A 26,726-nucleotide genomic window follows, 5' to 3' on the forward strand; every position below is an offset into this window, starting at 1 on the left:
GATTTTGCCATCTCTACATTTAATTCTACCCACTAAAGAAACCTTTTCCAACCTGAAGTGACTTGGGGCTACCATTCTAGGGGAGCCAGAATTGTTTAAAGACCAAAGATTTTGCCCTCTCACAAAACTCGGAGCCATATTCACTCAGAATGAGTCTTCCTGCCCACCTCACATGCAAGCTCAACCCTTTTTGTACCTGCTGTAACAGCTGAAGTCTCCAAACCTACACCCTTGGAGATCGGTCTAGAGTCATCAGGTTCAGGTGGTGCCTTTTCCTGATTCTCTGGCCCTGCTGGAGGCGGCTATTTCTGCCTCCTGTTGGTTGGGCTTTGCTGTATTTAGCCCTCCTGAGGGCAGGAGTGTCTTCCACCCTGCTGGGAAGAACCTTGATACCCTCCCATCGGGCACCACTGAATGCCTTTTCCTCCTTATCTACTCTCATGGTCTGCAGGGTCACAGTGCACCCACGTGGACTCAGCAGATCTCTCATGTTTGATGACACTCATGGCCACAGGAAACCACAGGTGCTCTTCACAAAGCATGCGGCTGGGGAGTGGTTTAGTTGACAAGAAAGACCTGGGTAGCGAACAACTTAACTTTGAACAAAGACAAACACATTGACTAAGGCAGAAATGAAAACCAAACTTCAACACAGATGAAGATGCTAGACCAGGTGGGACCCAGAAGAAAGGAGAGAAACAGCCTTCTCCAACCACTGTGAAGTGCTGTCCTCAAGAGGACATGAGACCTGCAGTGTGTACCTGATGCTTCGCTCCCAGAAATACTTTCAGTAAATTGTGCAATTCTATTTATGGATGTAGGTTTACTCATTCTCAGCAGTCCTTTCTGTTATCTTTAAAAAGCTCAAGTAGCTAGGCACGGTGGATCACTCCTGAAATCCCAGCACTTGGGAGACCAAGGTGGGCAGATCACCTGAGATCAGGAGTTGGAGACCAGCCTGGCCACCATCGTGAAAACCCATCTCTACTAAAAATATAAAAATTAGCCAGCATGGTGGCAGGCGCCTATAATCCCAGCTACTTGGGAGGCTGAAGCAGGAGAATCACTTGAACCCAGGAGGCGGAGGTTACAGTGAGCCAAGATCGTGCCATTGCACTCCAGCCTGGGCAACAAGAGCAAAATTCCACTTCCAAAAAAACAACCTCAGTTGAGGAAATCTCTCCCCCTAAGACAGGACACAGGCAAGGAGCCTCCTGTGGTGGACAGGAAGGAGGGGACAGAAGGAGGCTGCACCTCAGCCTCGCCTTCTTGGCCAGGCCATTCCCTGTCCGGTATTCTCAGGGTACAAGCATCACCAGGGAGCAGACTGTTTAAATTGCGAGTACTTAGAAGGAAATAGTGTAATCTTGCTCCTGACTTTATAAATTAGCTGATAAAGTGATCACAAATATTGCAGGTTTTTATCCCATGTAAAAACCAAGGAAAGTAACCTTTTCTCCAGATACATACTTATGTCATTTTTCCTTGGCAAAGCTAAACCACAACTCTCAAAGTAATATGGCCTCAATAAAACATATTTGCATTTCACACTCATACGCCTTAGTCTAAAGAAACGTTTGGCAAAAGATGACCCATGAAGAATGCTGGAGATTTCAGTTGCCCAGAAGTTAGCAAGGCTGCCATCTTTGCATTTCGATTTGTACAGTGACTCATACAGATGATCTCGATAACCCCACTCTCATCAAAGTGTTAATAACTAAAGCAAACGGCACTCGGCTCGATTCCCAACCTTTCTTACTCAAACCGGCAATTAGCAGAAAAAGAGCCACGCTATCCTGCCATACAAAGACGACAGGTGGATAAATGTACAATGATGGGAAGAAACCAGCGTAAAAAGGCTGAGAATACCCAGAATCAGAATGCCTCTCCCTCTACAGGGGATCGCAGCTCCTCATCAACAAGGGAACAAGACCTGATGGAGAAGGAGTGTGTTCCAGTAACAGAATCAGGCTTCAGAAGGTGGATGATAAGAAACTTCTGTGAGTTAAAAGAAGATGTTCTAGCCCAATGTAAAGAAACTAAGAACCTTGAAAAAAGGTTCGACAAAATCCTAACAAGAATAGACAATCTAGAGAGGAATATGAGTGAATTAATGGAACTGAAGAATACAATACCAGAACTCCATGAAGTATGCACAGGTTTTAACAGTCAAATTGATCAAGCAGAAGAAAAGATAACAGAGGTCGAAGACCAACTTAATGAAATAAAACAAGAAGAAAAGATTAGAGAAGAAAGAGTAAAAAGGAATGAGCAAAGTCTCCAAGAAATATGGGACTATGTGAAAAGACCTAATTTACTTTGAAAGGTGTACCTGAATGTCATGAAGAGAATGAATCCAAGCTAGAAAGTATTCTTCAGGATATTATTCAGGAAAACTTTCCTAACCTAGTAAGGTAGGACAATATTCAACTCCAGGTAATACAGAGAACACCACAAAGATATTCCTCAAGTAGACCAACGCCAAGACACATAATTGCTAGATTCACCAGGGTTGAAATAAAGGAGAATATTCTAAGGGCAGCTAGAGAGAAAGGTCAGGTTACCCATAAAGGGAAGCCTATCAGACTCACAGCAGATCTCTCAGCAGAAACCCTACAAACTAGAAGAGAGTGGGGGTCAATATTCAATATCCTCAAAGAAAATAATTTTCAACCCAGAATCTCATATCCAGCCAAATTAAGCTTCATAAATGAAGGAAAAATAAAATTTTTCACAAACAAGCAAGCACTCAGAGATTTCATCACCACCAGGCCTGCTTTACAAGAGCTTCTGAAAGAAGCACTATACACAGAAAGGAACAACCAGTATCAGTCATCCCAAAAACTTAACAAAAGGTAAAGGGTATCTCCATAATGAAGAATCTATATCAACTAATGGGCAAAATAGCCAGCTAGCATTAAATGACAATATTAAACTCATAAATATCAATATTAATCCTAAATTTAAATGGATTAAATGCCCCAATCAAAGACGCAGACAGGCAAATTGAATAAAAAGTCAAAACCCATCGGTACGCTGTATCCAGATCCATCTCATAAGCAAGGACACACAAAGACTCAAAACAAAGGGCTGGTGGAAGACTCACCAATCAAACGGAGAGCAAAAAAGAAAAAAAAAAAACAGGAGTTATAACTTTCATCTCTGACAAAATGGACTTTAATAGTAACAAAGACTAAAAGAAACAAAGAAGGACATTATATAATGGTAAAAGGATCAATGCAACAACAGGAGTCAATGATCATAAATATATATGCACCCAATATGGGAGCACCCAGATACATAAGACACGTTCTTAATGACTTACAAAGAGACTTGGACTCTCGCACAATAATAGCGGGAGACTTTGACACCACATTGTTAATATTCGACAGATCAACGAGATAGAAAATTAACAGGGACATCTATGATTAGAACTCAGACCTGGAACGAGTAAACTCAGTGAATATTTATAGAATTCTTCACCCCAGGTCCACAGAACATACATTTTTCTCAGTATCACATTACACCTATTTTGAAAGTGACCACATAATTGGAAGCAAATCACTCTTCAGCATTTGCATAGCATTTCACAGACTTAAATGAAATATTGGTTGGCTGTTTGTTTGTTATTTTCTTCCCGTATTCCTTCCTGTCTCCGCTGTTAAGCACAATTAGCGGCATAAAAGAGGTTTTTAATACCTATTTTTAGATTGCATTCCAGCCTGGGCAATAGAGCAAGACTCCTGTTCTCTCTCCCCCTTTCTCTTTCTCTTTCTTTCAAAAAAAAAAAAAAAAGGAATTTGCCCAACAGAAATAAAGTTCCTTTCAGTAGCACACACACACCAAAAAAAAAAAAAAGAAAATAAATCCAGATAGAAAAAACACTGCATGCCCAAAGACATATATCAAAACACTACTGATAATACCAAAACATTGAAAACCATGTCTATGTCCACTCTAAATGATATAAATATCTTAAAGATAAATCAGTTCACAAATGTCCATGTTTGCCTTTCCTGCATGTGTCCCTGGGCTGCATGCCGGCCACCAAGGCAGAGCTGTCCCCACACCACCCTGCCGGCCTTCCCTCCTCAATCCAGCGTTCCTCCCTTCCCGGGAGGTTGTGTTACAACCTGAATCACGCCAGGTGCACCTGGGCTCTGCACACACACCTCTGCCTTCGTCTGTGTCTTGTCTTCCACAAAAACTCTCTGAGAAACCCCCAGATTTCCACCTTGTGTTCTAGGGTAACAGTACTGACAGGGTCTAGGAGCAAAGCAAATCTTCTTACGATCAATCCTGCACAACTGAAAAACGCAAAACTGAAAATAAACCCAAACTACACAACACAACATGAAAAGAGCTTTTGTATCATCTTACATTCATCCTCTTTTATTTATTACAGTTGACCTCTGGACAACATGGGTTTTAACTGTGCAAGTCCACTTATAGATGGAATTTTTTTCAACCAAACTTGGATCAAAAATACAGCATTCCCAGGATGTGAAACGCAGGCATACGGAGGGCAGACTTTTTGACTATGTGAGTTCTGCAGGACTTGAGTGTGAGGATTTGGGAGCACAGGGGGAACCTGGAACCAATCCTCCATGTACACAGAAGGTGACTGTAACTATTCTACAACTGACAAAAGATAAACTAATGACTGTGATATAACAGAAAATCAACTAGGGGCCAGGCACGGTGGCTCACGCCTTGTAACACCAGCACTTTGGGAGGCTGAGGCAGGCAGCTCACGCGGTCAGGAGTTCAAGACTAGCCTCGCCAACATAGTGAAACACGATCTCTATTAAAAATACAAAAAAATAGCTGGCTGTGGTGGTGCATGCCTGTAATCCCAGCTACTCAGGAGGCTGAGGCAGGAGAATTGCTTGAACCTGGGAAGCAGAGGTGGCAGTGAGCCAAGATCACACCACTGTACTCCAGCCCAGCAACAGTGTGAGACTCGTTCTCAAAAAAAAAAGAAAAAGAAAGAAAGAAAATCAATTTGATAATATAAGGTAGGGTGATATTTGTGACTCTGTTATCCATTCCAATAAAATGTATCTCTCTGTATCTGCGTGTGAAGCAGCTGTCTCCATACCTAACCCGCACACTTCCTGTTTCTCCTGAACTCCCGTGTGAACAGCAGGCCTCTGCTGCAGCCCACACTTTTAAAGTCAGGGACCCATGAGCTTACATCACAGCTTCTTTCATCTCTCGCATCTCCGGTTTGAGATAGGTCTGCCTTGCTAGTATTTTGCTGGAACTAAGTCTTGCTTAGCTGCAATCTCAGCCAGTATAATTTAACTATGAAGCTTCTTGAATTTGTGTTCCCATCCTAAGCAGTTAACAGCTATACTGATATCTTATGACAAAAATGTCACTGTCCTCGGACGTCCAACAAACTGCAGCTGACAATGCCTCCCTCAGTCACATCTGACAGGGCGCATGTGGCGCGCAGCTGCAGTTCCTGGCAGGACACCCAGGTGTGCTTCAGAATCTTGGATCCCGAAGCCACTCTGCAGAGCCTGTGGTCCCTTGTGAGCTGTTATGGTTCCTTACTCATTTTTAGAGTCACAGAAATTGTTAGAATAATTTCCTAAGTACGAGTATAATCCTCTTTTTCCAAAAGACTCACAAGTCTTATTTTGACAATTGAGCAATAACAGTGATGAAAAACATTACTTTTTTGTTAACCATATCTAAGAAATTTACTCTGAGAGGCTCAAAACTTTAGTTTTGGAAAGCGGATAATAGTTCTCACAATTAAAACGTATTAAAACAAAAGCGAGTCATGGAATCTGTCTCCTGCTTTTCAAAAGTGATGTGAGTTCCCTGAAACAAGATTGGTGAATGCAACATCTGCCCAGGTCACACACTGGAAAGCAGGAGTCTCAGAATATGTCGCATCTCGGTCCCAGCAAGAGGTGGGAAGCTCATCCTGCTGTGCCAGATCTTCAGGATGATGAGCCTGAAATCGTGGGAAGGGCAGGCCAGTTTCCAGCACTGTATGAGTGTGTGGTGGGGGCCAGCATCCTGTCCCCAACCCTTTCTCACAGCCCAGTGCTCTCACCCTCAGTCCTGAAACCACAAAAGCCACCTGGAAGGGTCAGGCCAGCCACACAGCCAGGAAAGAAGGGCTTGAAAGAATAGCTTATCTCTGCAAGCTCGTATTCAAATCAGGGGAGTCACCCAAAAGCATGAGATGAGAGAGAGGAAGCGGGGAATGTGGGTGGGCATAGTGCAATCCGTTGAAGGTCTGAATAGGGCAGAAAGGTGGAGGAGGGTGACTTCCCTGGTCTTTCTACCTGCCTGTTCAAACTAGGACACTGGTCTTCTCCTGCCTTAGGTCTGGGACTTACACCAGTACCCCCCAACTCTTTCCCCATTCTCGGGCCTTTGGACTCAGGCTAGAACACCACCACCAGCTCCCCTGGGGCTCCAGCTTGCAGATAGCAGATACTGGGACATCTCAGCCTCCACAAGTGCATGAGCCAATTTACATAAAAAAATTCAATCCATCCATTCATCCATCTCTCTATCCACACATCCATCTGTCTGCCCAACCATCACCTATTGATTCCATTTATTCCCCGCCCCCCGACTCTTGTCCATCTGTCTGTTAGTCACCTATTGATTCTGTTTCTTTGGAAATGTGTTTCTGTAACATTTGTTTTATCCCCCTACTGGAAAGTTGGTGTTACTGCTCCCCGCCGCTGATCCCTGGGCTGCTGAAGGCAGGCAGAGTGTGTTTCCCCGTCTGGTGGGAAGGGGGCTGCCCTGTGGGACCTAACGTCTCATTCTCCTCAATATGCAGCCTGGTCTCTTGGCTGACACATGCGCTTTACATGTTAATATACCTGGGCGGGATCTTAGAGGGGTCTTTTCCACAATAAAAATTTCAACTCATTATTTTAATGCACCATCTAATAGATTTTCTTAAAACAAAAGCTTGAGTCCCATGTTTCATTTTATGGGCATGATTTTAGAGATTATGTGTAGGGTGCACCTGGGATTTAATAAAACTGAGAAAGAACATGCTACTTTAAAAACAAAGAATGGATATTTTAAGGTTCAACAATTTCACAAATGTTAGTGAAGGGAAAACATGTCTCGTTTTACTGCAAAATGAAGGCTTCTCAGCCTATCTGCCACGGGTTCCTGAAGAAGCATTGCTATTTCAGAGACCTGTCTGAGAACCATGACTGGAAAAACCACCGGCTTTCGGAGCAGTGGGAGCAATGGGCCTGCATGTCAGATATTTCTATGGACAAAGACAATTAGCACCAGATTAACAGCACTCCTCAAATTCAGTAACATTACAAAATGAAATGTGGTAGAGTGTGTTCATGTTTGGAAATATCATTCTCTGTGTCCACCCAACCTCAGGGGACTCACTCTCTGCTCTGCTGGGCGGGGCTGGATCTCATGGTGGGTGTGACCACGGGGTATGGGATAGTGGCCAGCCTCCACCTTGCCCCACAGCAGCCAGCAGGTCTGGTGGGACTTCACTGTCAGCCATGCTCCGAGATGAAGGAGATGCCCAACTGAACTGATGACTTTCCATGAGTGTCAGGGAAAGCCTCTGGTATTTGGGGAGTTCTGCCATGTAACAAAACTCAAAGGTGAAGACTACCGAAAAGTAAACTTTTTTCAGGCTAGGCATGGTGGCACACACCTGTAGTCCCAGCACTTTGGGAGGCTGAGGTGGGAGGACTGCTTGAGGGCAGGAGTTTGAGACCAACCTGGGCAAGATAGCTAGACCCCATCTCTACTAAAAATAACAATTAAAAAATTAGCCAGGTATGGTGGTGCATGCCTGTAGTCTCAGCTACTTGGGAAGCTGAGGCAGGAGGAGTGCTTGAACCCAAGAGTTTGAGGCTGAAGTGAGCTGTGATTGCACCACTGCACTCTAGCCTGGACAAGAGTCTCACACAAAAAAAGGGGTGGGGAAGTGGGGGGGTGGAAAGAAGAAGAAAAGAAAAGGATTGTTTTTCAAGACTGGAACTCAAGGATTTTTCAAAATGTACCAAGCACTTTACAAGGTACTTTCTTAGCAGAGGAAACAAAGAAGAGGGACCTTTCCTCAAGGGCTTGTTTATAATTAGCACAAAGAGAATTATGAAAATCACACAGTTGAGTAACCCTTTGATGTGACTATAAACTCGTTAATCACACAGTTAGGTATTTTATGTGACTATAAACTGGCTTAATGGGTTGCAAGGAAGAAGGATCCTCTCAGATGCGCTAAAGAAAAAGCGACCTGGGCCACAGGAGGGATGCCGGCCGTGACCGAGACGAGGCCCTGCGCCCGAAGGGAGACACGCGCCAGCACCCGGCCCAGTCCCAGGGCACTTTCCCGCCGGGTGGGCGCTGGTGTCAGCGGGTGGTTTCCCTGGGAAAGCCAGGGGCGCTGTAAGAAAGCGGGGCCGGGACGCGGAGCTGGCGGCGAGGGCGGCGTCCAGGCAGGGCCGGCCGAGGAGGGGCGTCCGCGCGGATGTTCACACCAGGGTCCGGGCGCCTGGAATGGGCGGCCACAGATTCCCTCACAGGGAAAGGGGGCTCTGCGGGTGAGGCTGCGTCGGGGCCTGGAGACCGGGAGATGGTTCCGGACGTTCCCGGTGTCACCGCGGGCGCAGTGCGAGGACAAAGGGGTCCGCGCGCCAAGGGCAGAGAGGAGGTCGGAGTGAGCCCCGCGGGTCGGACTCCCCGAGGGCCCCGCAGCCCCCGACGCACAGAGCTGCGGTCCGGAGACCCCGCTGTCCTCAGCCGCCCCTGGGAGTCATTTGTTACCGCAGCGACCGAAAGCTTCTCCGGGTCCCACGCAGCCATTCGCCGCGACCGGTTTTAAACCAGTGGCTTTTCTGCCTGCCTGTTGGAGCCGGGGCCCTGGTCTTCTCCCGCCCTTGGGCTGGGACTCAGTACCCGCCACCCTTCCGCATCCTCGGGCCTTGGGACCAGCAGTCCTGGGGCTGCAGCCTGCACACGGAAGAGCGTGCGACTTCTCGGCCTCTGCAACTGCGTGGCCAATTCCCGTTAAAGAACATTCCACCCGCCTCTCTCCATCCATCGATCGCCTATTGATTCCACGAAACGCGTTTCTCTAACGCGTGTTTTATCCTCCCGCTGGGACGCTGGTGCCATCGCTCCCCAGTGCTTGAGGCTTCAGGCTGGGAGGCGCGCTCTGCCAAAGTGTGGCAGTCCCGGAAAAACGGTGCCCACACCGTGCATTAGGTGACAGGTCAGCATCAAGTTCACTTTCTTATCCATAGCCACAGTGTGGGCTGCCCTTTGGGAGATAAAAACAACGGCACGGCCTATCTTCCAGAAAGTCCTCTTGTGAATGTGAGAGGCCAGGAAGCTGTTTCAGCGCCCAGAAGGACTTGCAAAACACGCCTGCATTTTGGATGAATGTCAAGTCTACCTAGATCATATTTTTCTGTTTGTTTTTTACAATTTCAAAAAGAACTTTGAAATAAATATTTAAATACAAACGGCAAAAACAATGTATTTTATCTCATTACAAATGTGTGCAGCCCTTAACAGATTTCCCGCACAGAAGCTCACAGTGGGCCGTAAGTGCGTGGGCTTGGAAGCCGTCGGGATGCTGGTGCAGACTCTGCATATAAACTGATCTGTCTGCAACCCCACACTCTCATCTGAGACACAGTTGCACTAACACTGCAAACAGAGCTACTGACAAGAACTCGATTATATGAGGAAAAACGCTCAAACAGCTCCTCACTCTTGGGGGATGCTCAACAGTAGCTTTGGTTATTATTTTATATGGCATCATTTACTCCCAAGCAACCTTGTAAAATACAGACAAATGCTATTAGCGACCATCTGTGTCTGAGAGACTCAGGGAGTTCAAGACATCTACGGCCTGACAGACACCCGTGTTATGAAGGAATAAGAACCGGGAGCTGCAGTAGACGTCATCACGCTCCATGTCCCTAATGTAAGGACTCTCACCATGGCCCTAGTAGGTACGTGGCAGAAGCCAGAGTCTGCCTCCTGGCTGAGCCGATTTCCATGAGTTTCTCCTCCTGATTGCAGAGGTCACCACCAGCTGGGTGTCAGTGGCACCAGATGTGCTTCTGTGACATTTCTCCACCAGGTTACAAACTCAATAGTGAACTGGCCATTCCCAAAACCTGCTTACTCCTGGCATCAGATGTCATCCTGCAATGACCAGCTGTAGATTTTACCAAGAAAAACTTGATGAAGTCATAGATGAAAGGTCTGATCCTTTGATGAGGCTGTAATGTGGGGCAGATTAGAGAGATTTAAACCATCTAACAAAACAGCCCACTTCAAAGTAGCAGTAATGACTGTGGAGCGGAAAATTTATTTATCATAAGACACACGTTTTAAATCAAATTTATATAAGAGAGAACATTACCAAGTACCCATCAGAAATGAACAATTAGAGGGTCTGAGGCAGGGGTCAGCAGGACTTGTTTCCAGAGCCTAGGTCATGACTCTGCTGATCAAAACAGGATGTAGCACAGGAACTGGCCCAAACCAGCTGGGACCAAGATGCTGCTGAAGCCATCTCTGGTTGCCCTCATTATCCATTATGCACGAATTATAATTAAGCTGCATAAGACACTCTCACTGACACGGTAAGAGTTTACAAATGCATGGAAACAACCCAGACGTTAACCTCTATGGTTCTGGAAACTCCCACCACTTTTCCAGAAAGTTCATGAATAGCCTGCCCCCTATTTGGCATATAATTAAGAGTGGGTATAACTATGCCCACCAGCAACCCATGTGTGCTGCTGCCGGCAGCTCCGTCAGTGGCGTGGCCCTGCTCTGTCTGTGCAGCTGCAAAACAGTTTTTGCTCTAACAAACTTGCTTTCTGTCACTACGAGCTCACTCTTGAATTCTTCCCTGAGCAAAGCCAAGAACCCTCCCAGGGTAAGCCCCAATTTTGGGATTTCCTGCATCAGGTCTGGACCTGTTCTATAAAATGCTGAATAGTTGATTATAATCAATAAAGAAAGTAGCAATTCCCCAAGTATGACCTGTGCCCTCACCACTTCACTCCCCAATTTTCACAGCTCCTGTACTTCTGTCATTAACCAGATCCAATTGTTAGACGGGGGAAATGCTGTTGGTGTTTGTGGCACGGACTTCCAGTATTTGACCATACTTGTTCCCATGTTTTCCTTGTATGTGTGTCTTTATATCATAAACAAAATAAACCATGCTTAGGAGAGTACTATCAATCTTTCCTCCAAAACAGCAGCACCCTCATATACTGCAAAATGGAATAACATATTAAATATGAGTTTACCTCCAAGTTTACCTGAGCTTCACATGAGAACTTCACTTGCTACCCGATGGAATTGATTTTAAAGTGAAGCTCTCCTTGTTTATTAAATTAGGCAGGATAGGCTTCAAAGGTTGCTGTTTTACTGAGACTCAGCCATTTTTCTTTCACACATGCTCTGGATTGTTGCAAGCCTCTGGTTAATTTCAGAGTTCTAAGGAAGCAGGTTTTGACAATTTCTGTTACTGTTTTCATTGCCTTTGTGAAGGAGAAGATTTTCAGTGTCCTGTCTCTCCATCCCGAGTACTTCTTTACCATGTTTACTTTTAACAAAAACTTTTCCTGCCTGTTGTTTCCAAATCTTACTTTTACTCAATTTTATGTGGTTAACTGTCTCTTCAATACTTACTAATACTGTCCAAACCTGAGAAAACCTACATGATCAGAAAACATAATTTAAAAGTCATTGTGATCATAATAATTATTTTACTACCACTTAAACCACAACTGAGTAACAACTGAAATACTTCCAGTTGTCTGATTTACAATGCTGGGAAACAGAGGAACGGTAGTGAGGTGATAGATGTGGAAGAAAGTGGACTAATATCAGTAAAGAAAGGAAATTTTAAAAACTAACAAAGAGCCAGTAATTACACTCACTCCTATATACATGAATACCTACAATGAACTTAGTGAAATGCATATATAATTCAGTGTTACGTCATTACGTCTAATGAATCAGTATGATGAATACGTATACATAACTGGCTTCTCACTGCCTGATCTTTAGCAGCCCTTCATCAAGAAGCAAGGTTCATGACAACTACTACTTGTTGCTTTTTCCTCTTTCTTTCTTAGAACAATATTTACGCCATATTTACCTTTTATTCATTAATCTCAAGGCCAATAGAGACCTACACAACTTTTCACTGAAAATTTTCAAGTACTCAAAAAAATTCCCTCAGTCAGGCTAAAAGACATTTTGATGCCAAATGCTGAAGTGTCAAGACAACTAACATCTGATTCCCCATAAATCACCACCCCCTCCCCGCCGTCCACCCTGCTGGGTCTAGCTTTGCACTTTTCATCTTTCTTTCCTGACCACTCCTCCATCTCACTGCCCAAATACTGTTCAAAGGACTACAAAAGAACACAACACAAAACGGTACATTTTAAAAATGCAGAAATAGGTGATGGCACAAGTATTATCTAGAAAAGCAGGTGCTTTGCAGTGTACATGGTACAGTCTCGTCATGGGAAGAGTGAAGCATCAAGATGTACTTTTCAGTATTGTTTATAATAGGGAATTTATAAATTCAAATTCCCGTCTGCAGCAGACTGAAAAGACAAATTAGGGCCAAGGATGGAACTCCGGAGTATCTCGAAGCCTTCAAACCACAGGGCTGATGGGAACTCTACTCCATGATAGCACAAGATGCACTTACTCATTTTCGACATTCAATACACAGTGGCAGGACCACTTGTGCCAGGCACTGCAATGTGCCCTGAACCACAGCAATCGTTGTCTGCTGGAGAAAAACAGGGTCACAAGACACATGTAGAGTGCCGTTCCACCTGGTCACATGCACTAGGCCAGAGCACACAGTCACACAATGACGCTATTCTCTGAATGAAAGCCTCAATCTTAAAGAGATAAAATGAAATTATTCCCAAACACTGGAGTTCAATCAATACCCAATATTTATTTTTTTAATTTATTTTTTTTTTGAGACAGTCTTGTTTTGTTGCCCAGGCTGAAGTGCAGTGCTGTGATCTCGGCTCACTGCAACCTCCACCTCCCAGATTCAAGAGATTCTCCTGCCTTGGCCTCCAGAGTAGCTGGGATTACAGGTGCCCACCACCACACCCAGCTAATTTTTGTATTTTTTAGTAGAGACAGGGTTTTGCCATGTTGGCCAGGCTGGTCTTGAATTCCTGACCTCAGATGATCCACCCACCTCGGACTCCCAAAGTGTTGGGATTATAGGTGAGCCACCATGCCTGGCCAGTATCTAATATTTTTAATCTTTTGCTAAAAATATCCCTCTACATTTAACAGAAGACCATAAATTTTTTATTACAATTGATTTGCAATGGTTATTTTCATGTTTTCTTCTAATTAAGAACGTTTCTGGAAAATCTGTGGTCTTTTTCCACAAGAATTTTCAAAATCCTGGTCTTCCTTGCTCTGCTGCTTGCTTTTTTGCTGGCACTGGTGTCCATGTTAGTGCCCGTGTAACTGTGTTTGTCCGAGGGTCTTCCTATACATTCCTGTTTCATTCAGATCAAACATGCACGAGTGCTGAGTGGCAAACACCTTCATTATAAGGAAACTTTTCCAGATTCATTTTCCTACAATAAAGGTTTATTTCTTTTTCTCCCCAGTAGAAGTTTGTTTCCTAAGTTCTCCCTGCACTCAGTAAACACTGGCACATAACCTTAAATATTATAAGATTTCAGCAAAATAAAGTCATAAAGATACAAATACATAATGTAAGACGTATGTGCAGCAGAGGTACCCCTCCCACTCAGCAAGACTGTACCTGGGGTGCTGATGGGTTGAAGGCCACTGCAGTGACGATGTCTGTGTGCCCAGCCAGCCGGTGAGAAAACATGCTGGAGCCCATTTCATACATGTAAGCCTACAAGACAAGATGACCGGGTGTGCCGTGTTAACTCAGTCAGTAACCAGCTACAAGCCACACAGAGCAGACAGACAGTCTACACATTAGTCTATAGATTAGTGTCACTGATGAAATGCAACAGCAGCAACCAAGATGGCTGACAAAACGTCATCCTACTTGAGGAACTGACTTTATAAACAGGCATCTTTTCCTCTTCTGTCTTGTAGATTTTTAACATCTCGGTGAACTTATGTCATACTTTTTATTTACATCAAAAGCCTCCAGAGTACCCTGTGAACAGTTTTAAATATATGCTCATGTTTGATGACGAATTTTAAGGAAGGAGTATAGATTCTGTAATTCAACCTTACCTTGAATTTCCAAATTGAGTGAAAAAATAAAAGATATTCTATTGTCCTCCCCCATAAACCTGATAGGTACATACAATATGCTTTCCTTCCTACTCATCAGCTTTGAATTTGAACAATTCAAATACTTAGATTTTTATAGCTGTTGATAAATAAGTTCTTCTCTAATTGTGCATGTGTGTACATATGTATATATACATATACGCATGCACACACACACACACACACACACACATACAAACAATTCTGGAAATATACATCCAGAATTGCCATCAAATATTTTATTTCAGAGAAAAACTCTGTTATCAGATACCATTCTGACAGAATTGAAAGAGGAGCTCATCATTAAGTAACACAGTGTATCAACAAATATTTTCAAAAGCCTACTAGTAATAAAGAGCAATGTCACACTGCAGCAGCAGGTGTCAAAGTTGATTCTTTTCCCACAAAAACCTACTATTTTTTAAAAAGCTAAGTGTATTCTGTATACTTGAAGTCTGTAACATGATCTTAGGGGATCCATACCTACAGCTATGCAGGTAATAGTATAACTGTAGTGAGGCGGATTCGGGTAACTATCATCTCACGACGCTAATTTTATTTGCAACAAGAACAGCTAAAATCTGTGTAGCTCACGAAAATCCCTAATATACTGTGGTTTCATTAACTTTAGCACTTGTATTGCATTTACATACCTGGACTTCTTCATCCTAGCAGCTGCTGTTTCGTATCCTTTGACCCACATCTCCCCATTTCCTCCCCCTCCCCGCCTATCCTTTAACCACACTTCCATCGTCTACCTTGGTGCCTTTGAGCTCTGGTTAAGACACAGATTTCACACAGAATTGAGATCCTGCAGCGTGTGTGTGTGTGTGTGTGTGTGTGTGTGTCTGGTTTATTTCACTTCGCATAACATCCTCCAGGTCCATCCGCAGTGTGGCAAATGGCAAGCTCTCCTTCTGCAAACCTGAATATTCTATCATGTGTACGTGTGTGTATATGCATATGCACACAGACTCCTGTATCATTTTTTTTATTAATTTGTTCATTGATGGGTTTTTAGGTTGTTTCCATAGCTTGGCTGTTGTGACTAATGCTCAATGAACATGGGAGGGCAGATAACTTTCATGATGTTGATTTTCTCTCCTTTGAGCATATACCAACAGGAGGACTGCTGGGTCACGTTGTAGTTCTATTGTCAATGTTTTCCATGGCATTTTCCAGAGTGGCTGCAACAACCTACATTCCTACAAACGGTGCACACATTGGGAGACCGAGGCGGGTGGATCTTGAGGTCAAGAGATCGAGACCATCCTGGTCAACATGGTGAAACCCCGTCTCTACTAAAAATACAAAAAAATTAGCTGGGCACGGTGGCGCGTGCCTGTAATCCCAGCCACTCAGGAGGCTGAGGGAGGAGAATTGCCTGAACCCAGGAGGCAGAGGTTGCGGTGAGCCGAGATCGCGCCATTGCACTCCAGCCTGGGTAACAAGAGCGAAACTCTGTCTCAAAAATAAAAATAAAAATAAAAAAACAGTGCACACAGTTCCCTTTTTTTGCACCCTCACCAACATTTGCTATCTCTTGTCTTTTTGATATTAGCCATCTTTACAGGTATGAGGTACTAGCTCAGTGGTTTTAATTTGCATTTCCCTTCTGATTAGTGATGTGCACTAATCATATATGAAAAGGAGCACCTTTTCATATAGCTTTTTGGCCATTTTTATGCTGTCTTTGGAGAAATGTCTATTCAGGTCCTTTACCCATTTTTTTGATCAGGTCATTTGTTTTTCTGCTATTGAGTTGCAAGAGTTCTTTATAAATTTTGGATATTAAACCCTTATCAGATATGTGGTTTGCAAATAATTATTTCCCAGCCCATAGGTTACTTTTTCATTCAAGAAAAATGAAGTTGGAGGCATCATACTTAAGATTATATTACAAAGCTATAGTAACTAAAACAATGTGGTACTGGTAGAAAAACAAAAACACAGACCAATTAAACAGAGTATAGAGCTCAGAAATAAATGTAAATATATATGGACAAATAATTTTCAATAAAGCCATCAAGAGGACACAATCAGAAAAGAATAATCTCTTTAACAAATGCTGTTAGGAAAACTGGATTTCTGCACACAAAATAATGAAATTGGACCTTTATTTTACTATACACAAAAACCGACTTAAAATGGATGAAAGTCCAAAAATCATAAAACTCCTAGAAGAGAACATAGAGGAAAAGCACCTCAATATTGACCCTGGCAATATTCTGAATGTCACAACAAAAGTAAATAAATGGGACTGCATCAAACTAAAGAGCTTCTGCTCAGCAAATAAAATAATGACCAAAAAAAACAAAAACAAAAACAAACCATTTTAATGTAAGAATGAGTCCTTTAGATTTAGGCCTTCCCAGTGATTCTGCCAATGAGTAAGCAGGTTTTGAAGTAAAGTCTACAAATGAAAGTCTGATACACAGTTGACCCCTGAGCAACGTGGTGGCTAGGGGTGCCAGCCCTCCATGCAGTCAAAAATCCACATCAAACTTCTGACTCTCCAAAAACTTTACCCATAACCTACTGCTGACTAGAAGCCTTGCCCATAACATAAGCAATTACCATACATTTTATGTGCTACATGTATTAATGGTTTATTCTAACAATACAGTACGCTAAAGAAAAGAAAATGTTATTTAAAAAATTATCAGGAAGAGAAAATATATTCACTACACATAAAGGTATTCATTCTCATCATCTTCATGTTGAGTGGTCTGTGGAGGAGGAGGAGGAGCAGGAGTTGATCTTGCTGTCTCAGTGGTGGCCAAGGCAGAAGAGGTGGAGGAGGTGGAAGGGGAGGTAGCAGAGGCAGGCTTGCTTGATCTAACTTTACAAAAACATCGTAATTTCTGCCAGACATTTTTGCTTTTTCATTTCTCTAAACATTTTTCCATACAGTACCAATCCTTCTTCCACCATTTGCTTTTGTTTCAGTGCCTGTAAAAGCATCCATGTTGTGAAACATGTCAAAAGCATTGAGTCATCAGGACCCTTCCGCCACGTTGTCTAATGTCGATTTGTTTCCTGGCACTGCTTCTTCTATGTCTTCTTCCTTACTGTCCAGCATTGGTTTGACTATGTTTTCTCTTCCTGATAATTTTTTAAATAATATTCTTTTCTTTAGCTTACCGTATTGTTAGAATAAACCATTAACACATATAGCACATAAAATGTATGGTAATGGTTTATGTTATTGGTAAGGCTTCTCCATCAAGTGTTCTTCTGTTAATTCCACTGGTGTGGTGTCTGTTAGCTCTTGAATTTCTCCAGGATCCATACCTTGAAAGCTTTTTTTTTGCCATATCCACGATTTCTTCGTGATTTCCTTGATTGGCCCTGTCATAAATCCTGTGAGGTCATGAACAACTCCGGACAGTTATCTCTGGCGGGAACTGTTTCAGGGCTGATGGCCTGCAAGGCTTTTCCTATAAAGCTAAGGGCAGCTTCAATGGTGCAGTCTTTCCAGATTTTCATGATGTCTCTCTATCAGAGTTCTCTTCCATAGCATTAACAACCCTTTCCAAAGAGCTCTATGTGTAATGAGCCTCTGATCTAGAAGCTGGATGGGAAGCATTGTTCTGGGGCAAGACCACCTTGACACCTTTGGTGTTAAACTCCGGGGGTTCTGGGTGGCCATGGGCATTGTGTAATACCAAGAGAACTTTAAAAGGCAGTCACTGACTGGCAAGGTACTTTCTGACTTCAGGGACAAAGTATCAAAGGAACCAATCCAGGAAAAAGTTCTCAGTGTCCTCCTTTCTTAGTAAACAGTGAAAAGATTGGCAGGGGATGTCTATCTTTTCCCTTCAAGGTTCAGTTTTATGGATAAGGGCAGTTCTGATCACAAGCTCAGCTGCATTTGCACAAACCAGCAGAGCTGATCTATCCCTTCCTAAGTCCTGGTGCTCCTTCTCTTCCTTACCAATAAATGTCCTTTGTGGAATGTTTTTTCCTAAAAATAGGCCCCAGGATGAAGTGCACTGGCATCATCTCAGCTCACTGCAATCTCCCCCTCCCGGGTTCAAGCAATTCTCCTGCCTCAGTCTCCCAAGTAGCTGGGATTACAGGTGCCCACCACCATGCCTGGCTACTTTCTGTAGTATTAGTAGAGACAGTGTTTCACCATGTTAGCCAGGCTGGTTTCAAACTCCTGACCTCAGGTGATTCACCTGCCTCGGCCTCCCAAAGTGCTGGGATTACAGGTGAGAGCCACCACACCTGGCCCTCAGTGATTTTCTTAATGGTGTCTGGGAACTCATCTGCTGCTTTCTCCTGTTATCTTGAACTTTTAAAGCCAAACCTCTTTCTAAAATTATCAAACCATCCTTCACCTTCCTTTTGCTTTGTCAGATAAGGACTTCACTTTTTCTTGAATCATATTAGAGTTTATAGGTATGTCTCTCTTATGGCAATCCTGCACCCACTTAAAAGCTTCATTTGCAATATGAGATTAAAAAGGATTTAACAAAATGTGCCAGGTTTTCCTGCCTGCTGGCATAGCTGCAGCAGTGGGTTCACAAGTTCTCTTTCATTACGCTATTTCTTACACGATTCATTGATCTTGAAATGGCAGCCGACTGACAGTCTATGGTACATACCAAGCAATTCAGCTTTTTTTGTAAAGTTGTGGCTTTCTCTGCTTCTTGGGAGAAGGTTCAGCATCTCTAGGGGCACTTCCTATGGGCCCCATAGTGTAATTCAAAGTTTACAGTATTGTATTAGGCATGATGTAAAATACACAAGAGCCGTAAGAGAATACCTTTCACTGCAACAATGCACAATTTACTGACGCTGCTGGTCCAGGGCACCCAACTCTGGGAACCACTGGGTCAGGGCAACCCTAACATTTGTACAGTTTGTCACTATTTATAAAACACAACTGTTATGTAAACCATTTACAATAAGGAGCCAAAGTGCATCCGTATTTTACTGAAACTTACGTTTTTTACTGAGAAACTCATGACAGGTAGACAGCACATTACCATTCTAGCCCGGAGCCTCAGTGCTGAGAATCCAGACTGATTTTTCTGACTAAGTTTTTGCTGTTTATTTCACTAGGCTGCCAACGACAACTCCCATTCACACAGGGCTCAGGGCATCCTCAAATTCCCTCTAATTTCCCAGGTGTTTCCAAAATCATCTTTGCTTATTTTGCTATTTTTTTCTTCAGGACTGATTTAATATCAAAAGGTTTCTGAGGATCCAAAACTCCTGTCTGTTTAGACTAAATGGACAAAGGAAATTATAGTGACTGAATCTCTTTTCCATCCATTATTTCCAGTGATAAAACACAGAGGGTGACAGCAGCAAGTACACTGACTTGTTACCAGGCACTCGGATAAGAATTTTACATACATTTTCTCGTGTTACCCTCTCAACAGCACTATCAAGAAAACACTCTTGTTGCCCCAATTCTATAGACAAGGGAGCCAAGCTGAGGGCAGGCAGTCTTCTGAGGCCTGTCACCTCTCTTGAAAAGACCTTCCTGAGGTCAACTGGCTTCTATTTGCATGAAACCTCAAAACACACATAGAATGACATAATATAGTGGCAGGAAGCGAGGTAAAACTTACCCAGGGAACGACCTTTTGTTTCCTCTTTGAGAATGGAATTAAATAAAACACATCTTTTGGTCCAGGGGATTCTTGGGGTTCATGAATTTTCTGATCATGACAACTTCATATGTGAGAGAGCACTTTGAAGCCCAAATATCAGAAATATTTTAGTAGACACACAGGTTTCTTATGCTGTGATCCTACACAGTTTCCATAAATACAGAAGGATAGTAAGCCTCTTGTATGACACAGAGCAAAGGTAATGAACAGCTCTGCAAATGATTCAATGTAGCCACAATTCATGTGTAAGAAAAACGTTTTAATTAGAGGTACTCACTTGAGTCATGAAGCCCTTCCCCCACCACAGAGAAACGAACTCTGGCTAAGACATATTCAGAAAACAAACAGAACTAGAAATAAAACCTATGTCAGTAAATGCTATGCCAGAAGCAAATCAAGAAGGCCTGAGAGAAGCAGCAAGAAATCAAGGAAGCAATATTATTCAGGCAAAAGATGAGGATGTGGCGTAGATCTGTGGGTGCTGGAATAATGCTTGACTGCTCAAAAATATTTTCACAAAAATCGTACAGGACTGAATGTCCTACTGAGGAAGGGAAGTGTTTTGGAAAGAGGACTACACCGATTCATTACAACTATTTTGTAATTCTGTTGAGCCGTGTCCGCGAGGATGAAGTTTGTTTCATTTTTCCTTTCACAAAGTTCCTAACATGTGACCTTCATTTCCCTTTACCCAAATTAACCCCACAGAAAAAAGGGGACAAAGAATTACAAACAGAAGTGAGTTCTGCACTTCTGAAACTTGACAATGGTAGCAATGTTTTCCACGGGGGAATCAACTATTGTATTATGCTCACTTATTTTGTTTTTGAAAATAATTCCAGAAATGACATTTTCTGAGTATTCTGCATATTTCTTCAGATCACTGAATATTTAGTTTACAAAACAGTATACTATTCTCAGAAGACCGAAAGTTTCAAGATGTATTAAACTCACAGTAAGACAGAAGCCTTGCCTTCTTACAGCAAGGGGCAAAGGCTGTGTGAGAGAACTCCAGATTGTGGCATGCAGGGCCACCTGGCCGCCTGCCACACAAGCAATGGGAGGCGAATGGCATCGCCCGGCACCACCTCATCAGGCTGCAAGGCTGACACACAATCTCCAACTCTTGTCAACCTCCATCAAGGTCTGGCAAAATAAATATGGCACACACAGTACTAAACCCCACCCTTTTCTCTGGCACTTCCTCTTGCAAAGATGTAGCAGAATAGGGTACTGCTGTGGTACCACCCACTGGTCTAACTAGTAGACACGGAAAATACCTAAGGCAGCAGTAACTTTTTAAGGCCTTGGGATAGCATGTCATTCCACGTCTGCCCTACATGTTCCTTATGCATTCCTCTGTGATGGACGTTTTGGACATTCTGAAGAGTGCCGCAGTGGCCAGGAAAGTACACGTATCTCTTCGATATACCGATTTCAGTTCTGTTGGACAAATACTCAGGAGTGAGACTGCTGGGTCATGCGGAGTCTACTCTTCGCTTTGTGATGAGAAAAACACCCTTTTCCACAGTGGCTGCCTCATTCTGCATCCCCCCAACAGTGGTCAGGAGCTCCCCTTCTCCACATCCTCATCATCGCTCAGTACCACTTGTCTTTCTGATATTCTAACAGGGGTGAGGTGGTATCTCATTATGTTTTTGACTTGCATTTTCCTTATGATTGGTGATGTGAGCCCTTTTTCCTGTACCTGTTGGCCATTTGTGTGTGTGTTCTTAAGCAAAATATCTATTATCCAAGCTTCCTTTGGGCCATTATCTTTATCTGATAATTTCATCTACTGATGTCATTTGATTAAGTCAGTTACGGCATCTGAGATTGCAAAAGGGTGATTTTCTAATTCTGTCATTCATCCATTCCAATTGTCTGCAATTCTCTAAGAAGTAACTTTCCCTTACCAAGTAGGCTATTGGGTTTACTTAAAATACAGTCTGAAAAGGAAAGACAGACAAATGTTTAATTATTTTCCTTTATACGGCACACTTCTGAGTAAGGGACTGGTGCCCTAGTTACCTCCAATGGGGACCAATGACATTTGGTTTTATGTTTTTGTTTTTAGCTACAGCTTTTTGGGGGAAGTATGATCAAATATGATGAGGGTTTGGATATACAGTGTTTGAAGTCAATCACAGTCATTACTCTTTGGATGCTCAGCTGGCCCTCCTTTGGCTGACAGAATGGGGCACTGCTGTGGTGCTGCCCACTGCTCTAACCAGTAGACAGTCGTACATGCCTCACGCAGCAGTAGCTTCAAGGCCTTGGGAACTGCTTGCTGCCTGTGGCCTTGTTATATGACTCCTTCTTTTGATTTCGCCTTTGATTTCTTCTTTTCTCTTTGGCAAAAGATATCCCTGGCTCATCTAGTAAGTCTTCTGCCATAGATCTGGAACTAGCTCTCCACCCAGGGAGTTCTGGCTTCTATTAGTGAGGAACGGTATTTAGAGGCTGCAGAGAGGATACTGACAGTGATCACCGGAACATCGCCGCTTCCAAGAACCTTCCCCGGTGGGAGCTAGGAAATACCGGTATTCGAGCACCGGTTCCACATGGTTTTAATCTGAAAGGCTTTCTAACATAGGTTAATGGCTGACAGAGCAAGTTCTCCCCATCGTAACGTTCTTTTTTTCAGGGGTATTTTGACCACTGTTACTTGTTTATTCTCGCAAGTAACTTTACAATCAAACAGTACAGCTACAGAAGAACCTACTGGTATTCTGTTGCTGTTGTTGGGGCAGTGTTAAATTTACAAATTACCTACAGAGAATGGCCTCTTTATGAGACTAAACCTATCTATCCAAGAACAAGTTACAATTTTGCATTTATTTAAGTCTACACTTCCAGGGAAAAAATAAAATGTCTTAATGCAGGTTTTGCGGAAATCTTGTTAATACCTGAATGGTTTAGCCTTTTTGCAGAAATCTTGTTTATCCTTTCTGAGGCTATTCTAAATGAGTTCTCTTCCACTATAACTTTTCAGAGGTTACTTTTGTATCCATAAAGATCATTGACTTCCATATATTAGTTCTAACACTACTACTAATCTTTCACTTATTTTATTGCCACTAAGTCTCTTCACCTTTCCAGATATGCAATCTTGTCACATATGAATAAAGACAATTTTAGCTGTTCTTTTCAATGGTAATGTCTGTAAGTTCTCCTGTCAAATTTCATAGGGAAATACCTCCAATACCCTGTAAAATAGTCATGGAATTAATGGAACATTCTGGCTCTGTTCCCAACCACTTTTCTCAGTAAGATGTCGGCTTTTGGGCTGAGATAAGCATTTTATCATTTAAAAGCTGCATTCATGGATTCCTCTTTTACTGGGTGTTTTAACAGAAATCCAGAATTTTGTTGAAGTAGCTTTCTGCATCCAGGAACATGGTTATACAACTCTTTTTGTATCAGTTAATATTACTAGAGAATTATTAATGGATTTATTCATAATCATCCTTGCATTCTATGTATAAACCCCACTTGGGCGTGATAAATTATTAACGGACTGTCTATGTTCCCATTTAAGATTTTGAATTAATATTCATAAATTAACTCTTTTCCGAAATTTCATCGTTTTCTATCTGTTATGGTTACTTCAAAAAGCAATCTGATGTCTTATTTCTCTATGCTTTAAAACACTTAGGTATCTTTAAGACTATTTGATGTTTAAGAGGTTAGTAAAATCCCCTAAGAAAGCACATGGGCCTTGTACTATTTCACAAGGAGCTCTTATAAAATGTTCTCTATTTCTTCTATGAAAAGTGGCCTGTTTAATTTGTTTCTACTTTGGAGGGAAGTTTGATAAACTAAATTTCCATAACTCAACTATTTTTATAGAGGCTTTCATATTAATTTGCACAAATTATGAGAACCAGTCTCGTGATTTTAAAAATCCTCTGCTCTATGTTTTTGCCTCCTCCTTATTTCTTAATTATAGGTTAAGCTTTCTCTATTTTTTAAAAAATACTTGCACTGGCTAAAGTTTATTTTGTTGCTTGTGTTTTTAAAAAACTAGTGTTTTGGAACGATCCAAGATGGCCGATCGCTAACATCCCGGGATTGCAGCTCTCAGGGAAGGCGCGGAGAACTAGAGGACGCCACACTTTCAGACAAAGTCTGGTCGCTCGCGGAGCAGAAGATCCCCCAGTGGTGGAAACACACGGGTCGCCAGCGCGACTCTCGTGGTCGGTGCAGCGGTTTCGCCGACACCTCGGCGTGGCAGCTCTCGGAGCAGAGTAAACGGGACCGCTTCCCCTTCTGACCGAGGTTTGGAGCCCCGGGAAGGCAGAGTCGCCTACTACGGACACAAGAAGGAAGCCCGACAGGAGAATCCTGGGCAGAAAAGCACCATCAGTTTTAACGCCGCTGCTCTGGCCCTGGGAAGTAACAACCTGGACGTCCACTCAAGAGACCTAATCTGAAAGTTGGTAATTTCAAAGTCGAGAGGAGGATAAATTTACAATGACGGGAAGAAACCAGCGTAAAAAAGCTGAGAATACTCAAAGTCAGAACGCCTCTCCCTCTAAAGATGATCACAGTTCCACATCAACAATGGAACAAGGCTTGATGGAGAACGAGCGCCTCCTGATGACAGAATCACTCTTCAAGGAATGGATAATAACAAACTTCGGTGAGTTAAAAGAACATGTTGTAGCCCAACGTAAAGAAACTAGGAACTTTGAAAAAAGGTTTGATGAAATCCTATTGAGAATAGACAACTTAGAGAGGAGTATGAGTGAATTAATGGAACTGAAGAATACAATACAGGAACTCCGAGAAGTATGCACAGGTTTAAACACTCGAATTATTCAAGCAGAAGAAGGGATATCAGAGGTCAAAGTCCAACTTAATGAAATAAAACGTGAAGAAAAGATTAGAGAAAAAAGGATAAAAAGGAATGAGCAAAGTCTCCAAGAAATGTGGGACTATGTGAAAAGACCAAATTTACGTTTGATAGGTGTACCTGAATGCAACGGAGAGAATGAATCCAAGCTGGAAAATACCCTTCAGGATATTATTCAGGAAAATTTTCCTAAACTAGCAAAGCAGGTCAACATTCAACCCCAGGTAATACAGAGAACACCACAAAGATATTCCTCAAGAAGATCAACCCCAAGGCACATAATTGTTAGATTCACCAGGGTTGAAACGAAGGAGAGGATACTAAGGGCAGCCAGAGAGAAAGGTCGGATAACCCACAAAGGCAAGCCTATCAGACTTACAGCAGATCTCTCAGCAGAAACTCTACAGGCCAGAAGAGAGTGGGGGCCAATATTCAACATCCTCAAAGAACAGAACCTTCAGCCCAGAATTTCATATCCAGCCAAACTAAGCTTCACAACTGAAGGAAAAATAAAATCTTTTATGAACAAGCAAGAACTCAGAGATTTTATTACCACCAGGCCTGCTTTACAAGAGCTTCTGAAAGAAGCATTACACACAGAAAGAAACAACCAGTATTAGCCTTTCTAAAAATACACCAAAAAGTAAAGAGCACCAACATAAAGAAGAATTTACACCAACAAATGGATAAAACAGCCAGTCAACATCAAATGGCAGTAACCCTAAATTTAAATTGACTAAATTCCCAATCAAAAGACACAGCCAAAACCCAACGGCATGTTACATCCAGACCTGTTTCACATGCAAGGATACACAAAGACTCAAAACAAAGGGATGGAGAAAGATTTACCAACCAAATGGAGAGCAAAAATAAATAATAAATAAATAAAAAGCAGGAGTTGCAATTCTTGTATCGGATAAAATAGATTTTAAAGCAACAAAGATATAGTGGTAAAAGGATCAATGCAACAACAAGAGCTAATGATCCTAACACCCAGATAGGAGACTTAGATTCAATGAGACAGAAAATTAATAAGGATATCAAGGACTCGAACTCAGATCCAGAACAAGTAAACTTAATAAATATTTATAGAGCTCTCCACTTCAAATACACAAAATGTACATTCTTGTCAATACCACATCACACCTACCCATTAGTTTAAATGAAACATTGATTGGCCATTATTAATACCCAATTTTTTTCAAAATAAAGCAATATTTCCATTTACTCTCCCTCTTTCTCTTCCTCTTTCTTCCTCTCCTTTACTTTTTTTTTTTTTTCTTTCCTTCTCTCAAAAAAAAAATAAATCAACTTGTAAACCTCTAGATCCAGGTCGGCAATGTCTCTTTCATTGCCTGATTTCCTTTCTTCCCTTCCCTTCCTCCCTCCCTCCCTCCCCGCTTCCTCCCTTCCTTCCTTCCTTCATCCCTTCCTTCCTCCCTACCGTCCTTCTTCCCTTCCTTCCTGCCTTCCTCCCCCCCCAAAAAAAAAAAAACAAAACTAGTGTTTTGGCAGGCACAGTGGCTCACGCCTGTAATCCCTGCAATTTGGGAGGCAGTGGCAGGTGCATTATTTGAGGTCAGGAGTCTGAGAACAGCCTGGTCAACATGGTGAAATCTCATCTCTACTAAAAATACAAAAAATTAGTTGGGCATGGTGGCAGGTGCCTCTAATCCCAGCTACTTGGGAGGATGAGTCAGGAGAATCTCTTGAATCCGGGAGGCAGAGGTTGCGGTGAGCTGAGATTGTGCCACTGCACTCCAGCCTGGGTGACAGAGCGAGACTCCATCTCAAAAAAACAAAACAAAACCAACAGCAACAACAAAACTCATGTTTTATTATATTTATTAGTTCTACTGATTTTCTGTTTTCTTACTTATCACCTGCTTTTCTCTCTATTAATTTATTTTTTCTGATTTACT

The 26,726-nt window shown here is 42.5% G+C and overlaps 1 protein-coding gene across 9 annotated transcripts in view; it reads right to left on the reverse strand.

Moving 5' to 3' along the window:
- WDR27 (WD repeat domain 27) overlaps positions 1 to 26,726 on the reverse strand; it is a 304,525-nt gene that overhangs the window by 143,278 nt on the left and 134,521 nt on the right. For 6 of the 9 annotated variants that reach the window (XM_078370488.1, XM_078370485.1, XM_078370484.1 and 3 more), the window contains exon 24: positions 13,826 to 13,924. In XM_078370488.1, the coding sequence (XP_078226614.1) occupies positions 13,826 to 13,924 (99 nt within the window). Of the gene's footprint in view, positions 1 to 10,002; positions 10,263 to 12,965; positions 13,635 to 13,825; positions 13,925 to 26,726 lie in introns of those variants that run through there. The other 3 variants (XM_078370482.1, XM_078370481.1, XM_078370487.1) reach the window with 3 other exon arrangements.

The sequence above is a fragment of the Callithrix jacchus genome, chromosome 4 (assembly GCF_049354715.1).
Source record: "Callithrix jacchus isolate 240 chromosome 4, calJac240_pri, whole genome shotgun sequence".
Classification (NCBI taxonomy): Eukaryota; Metazoa; Chordata; class Mammalia; order Primates; family Cebidae; genus Callithrix; species Callithrix jacchus.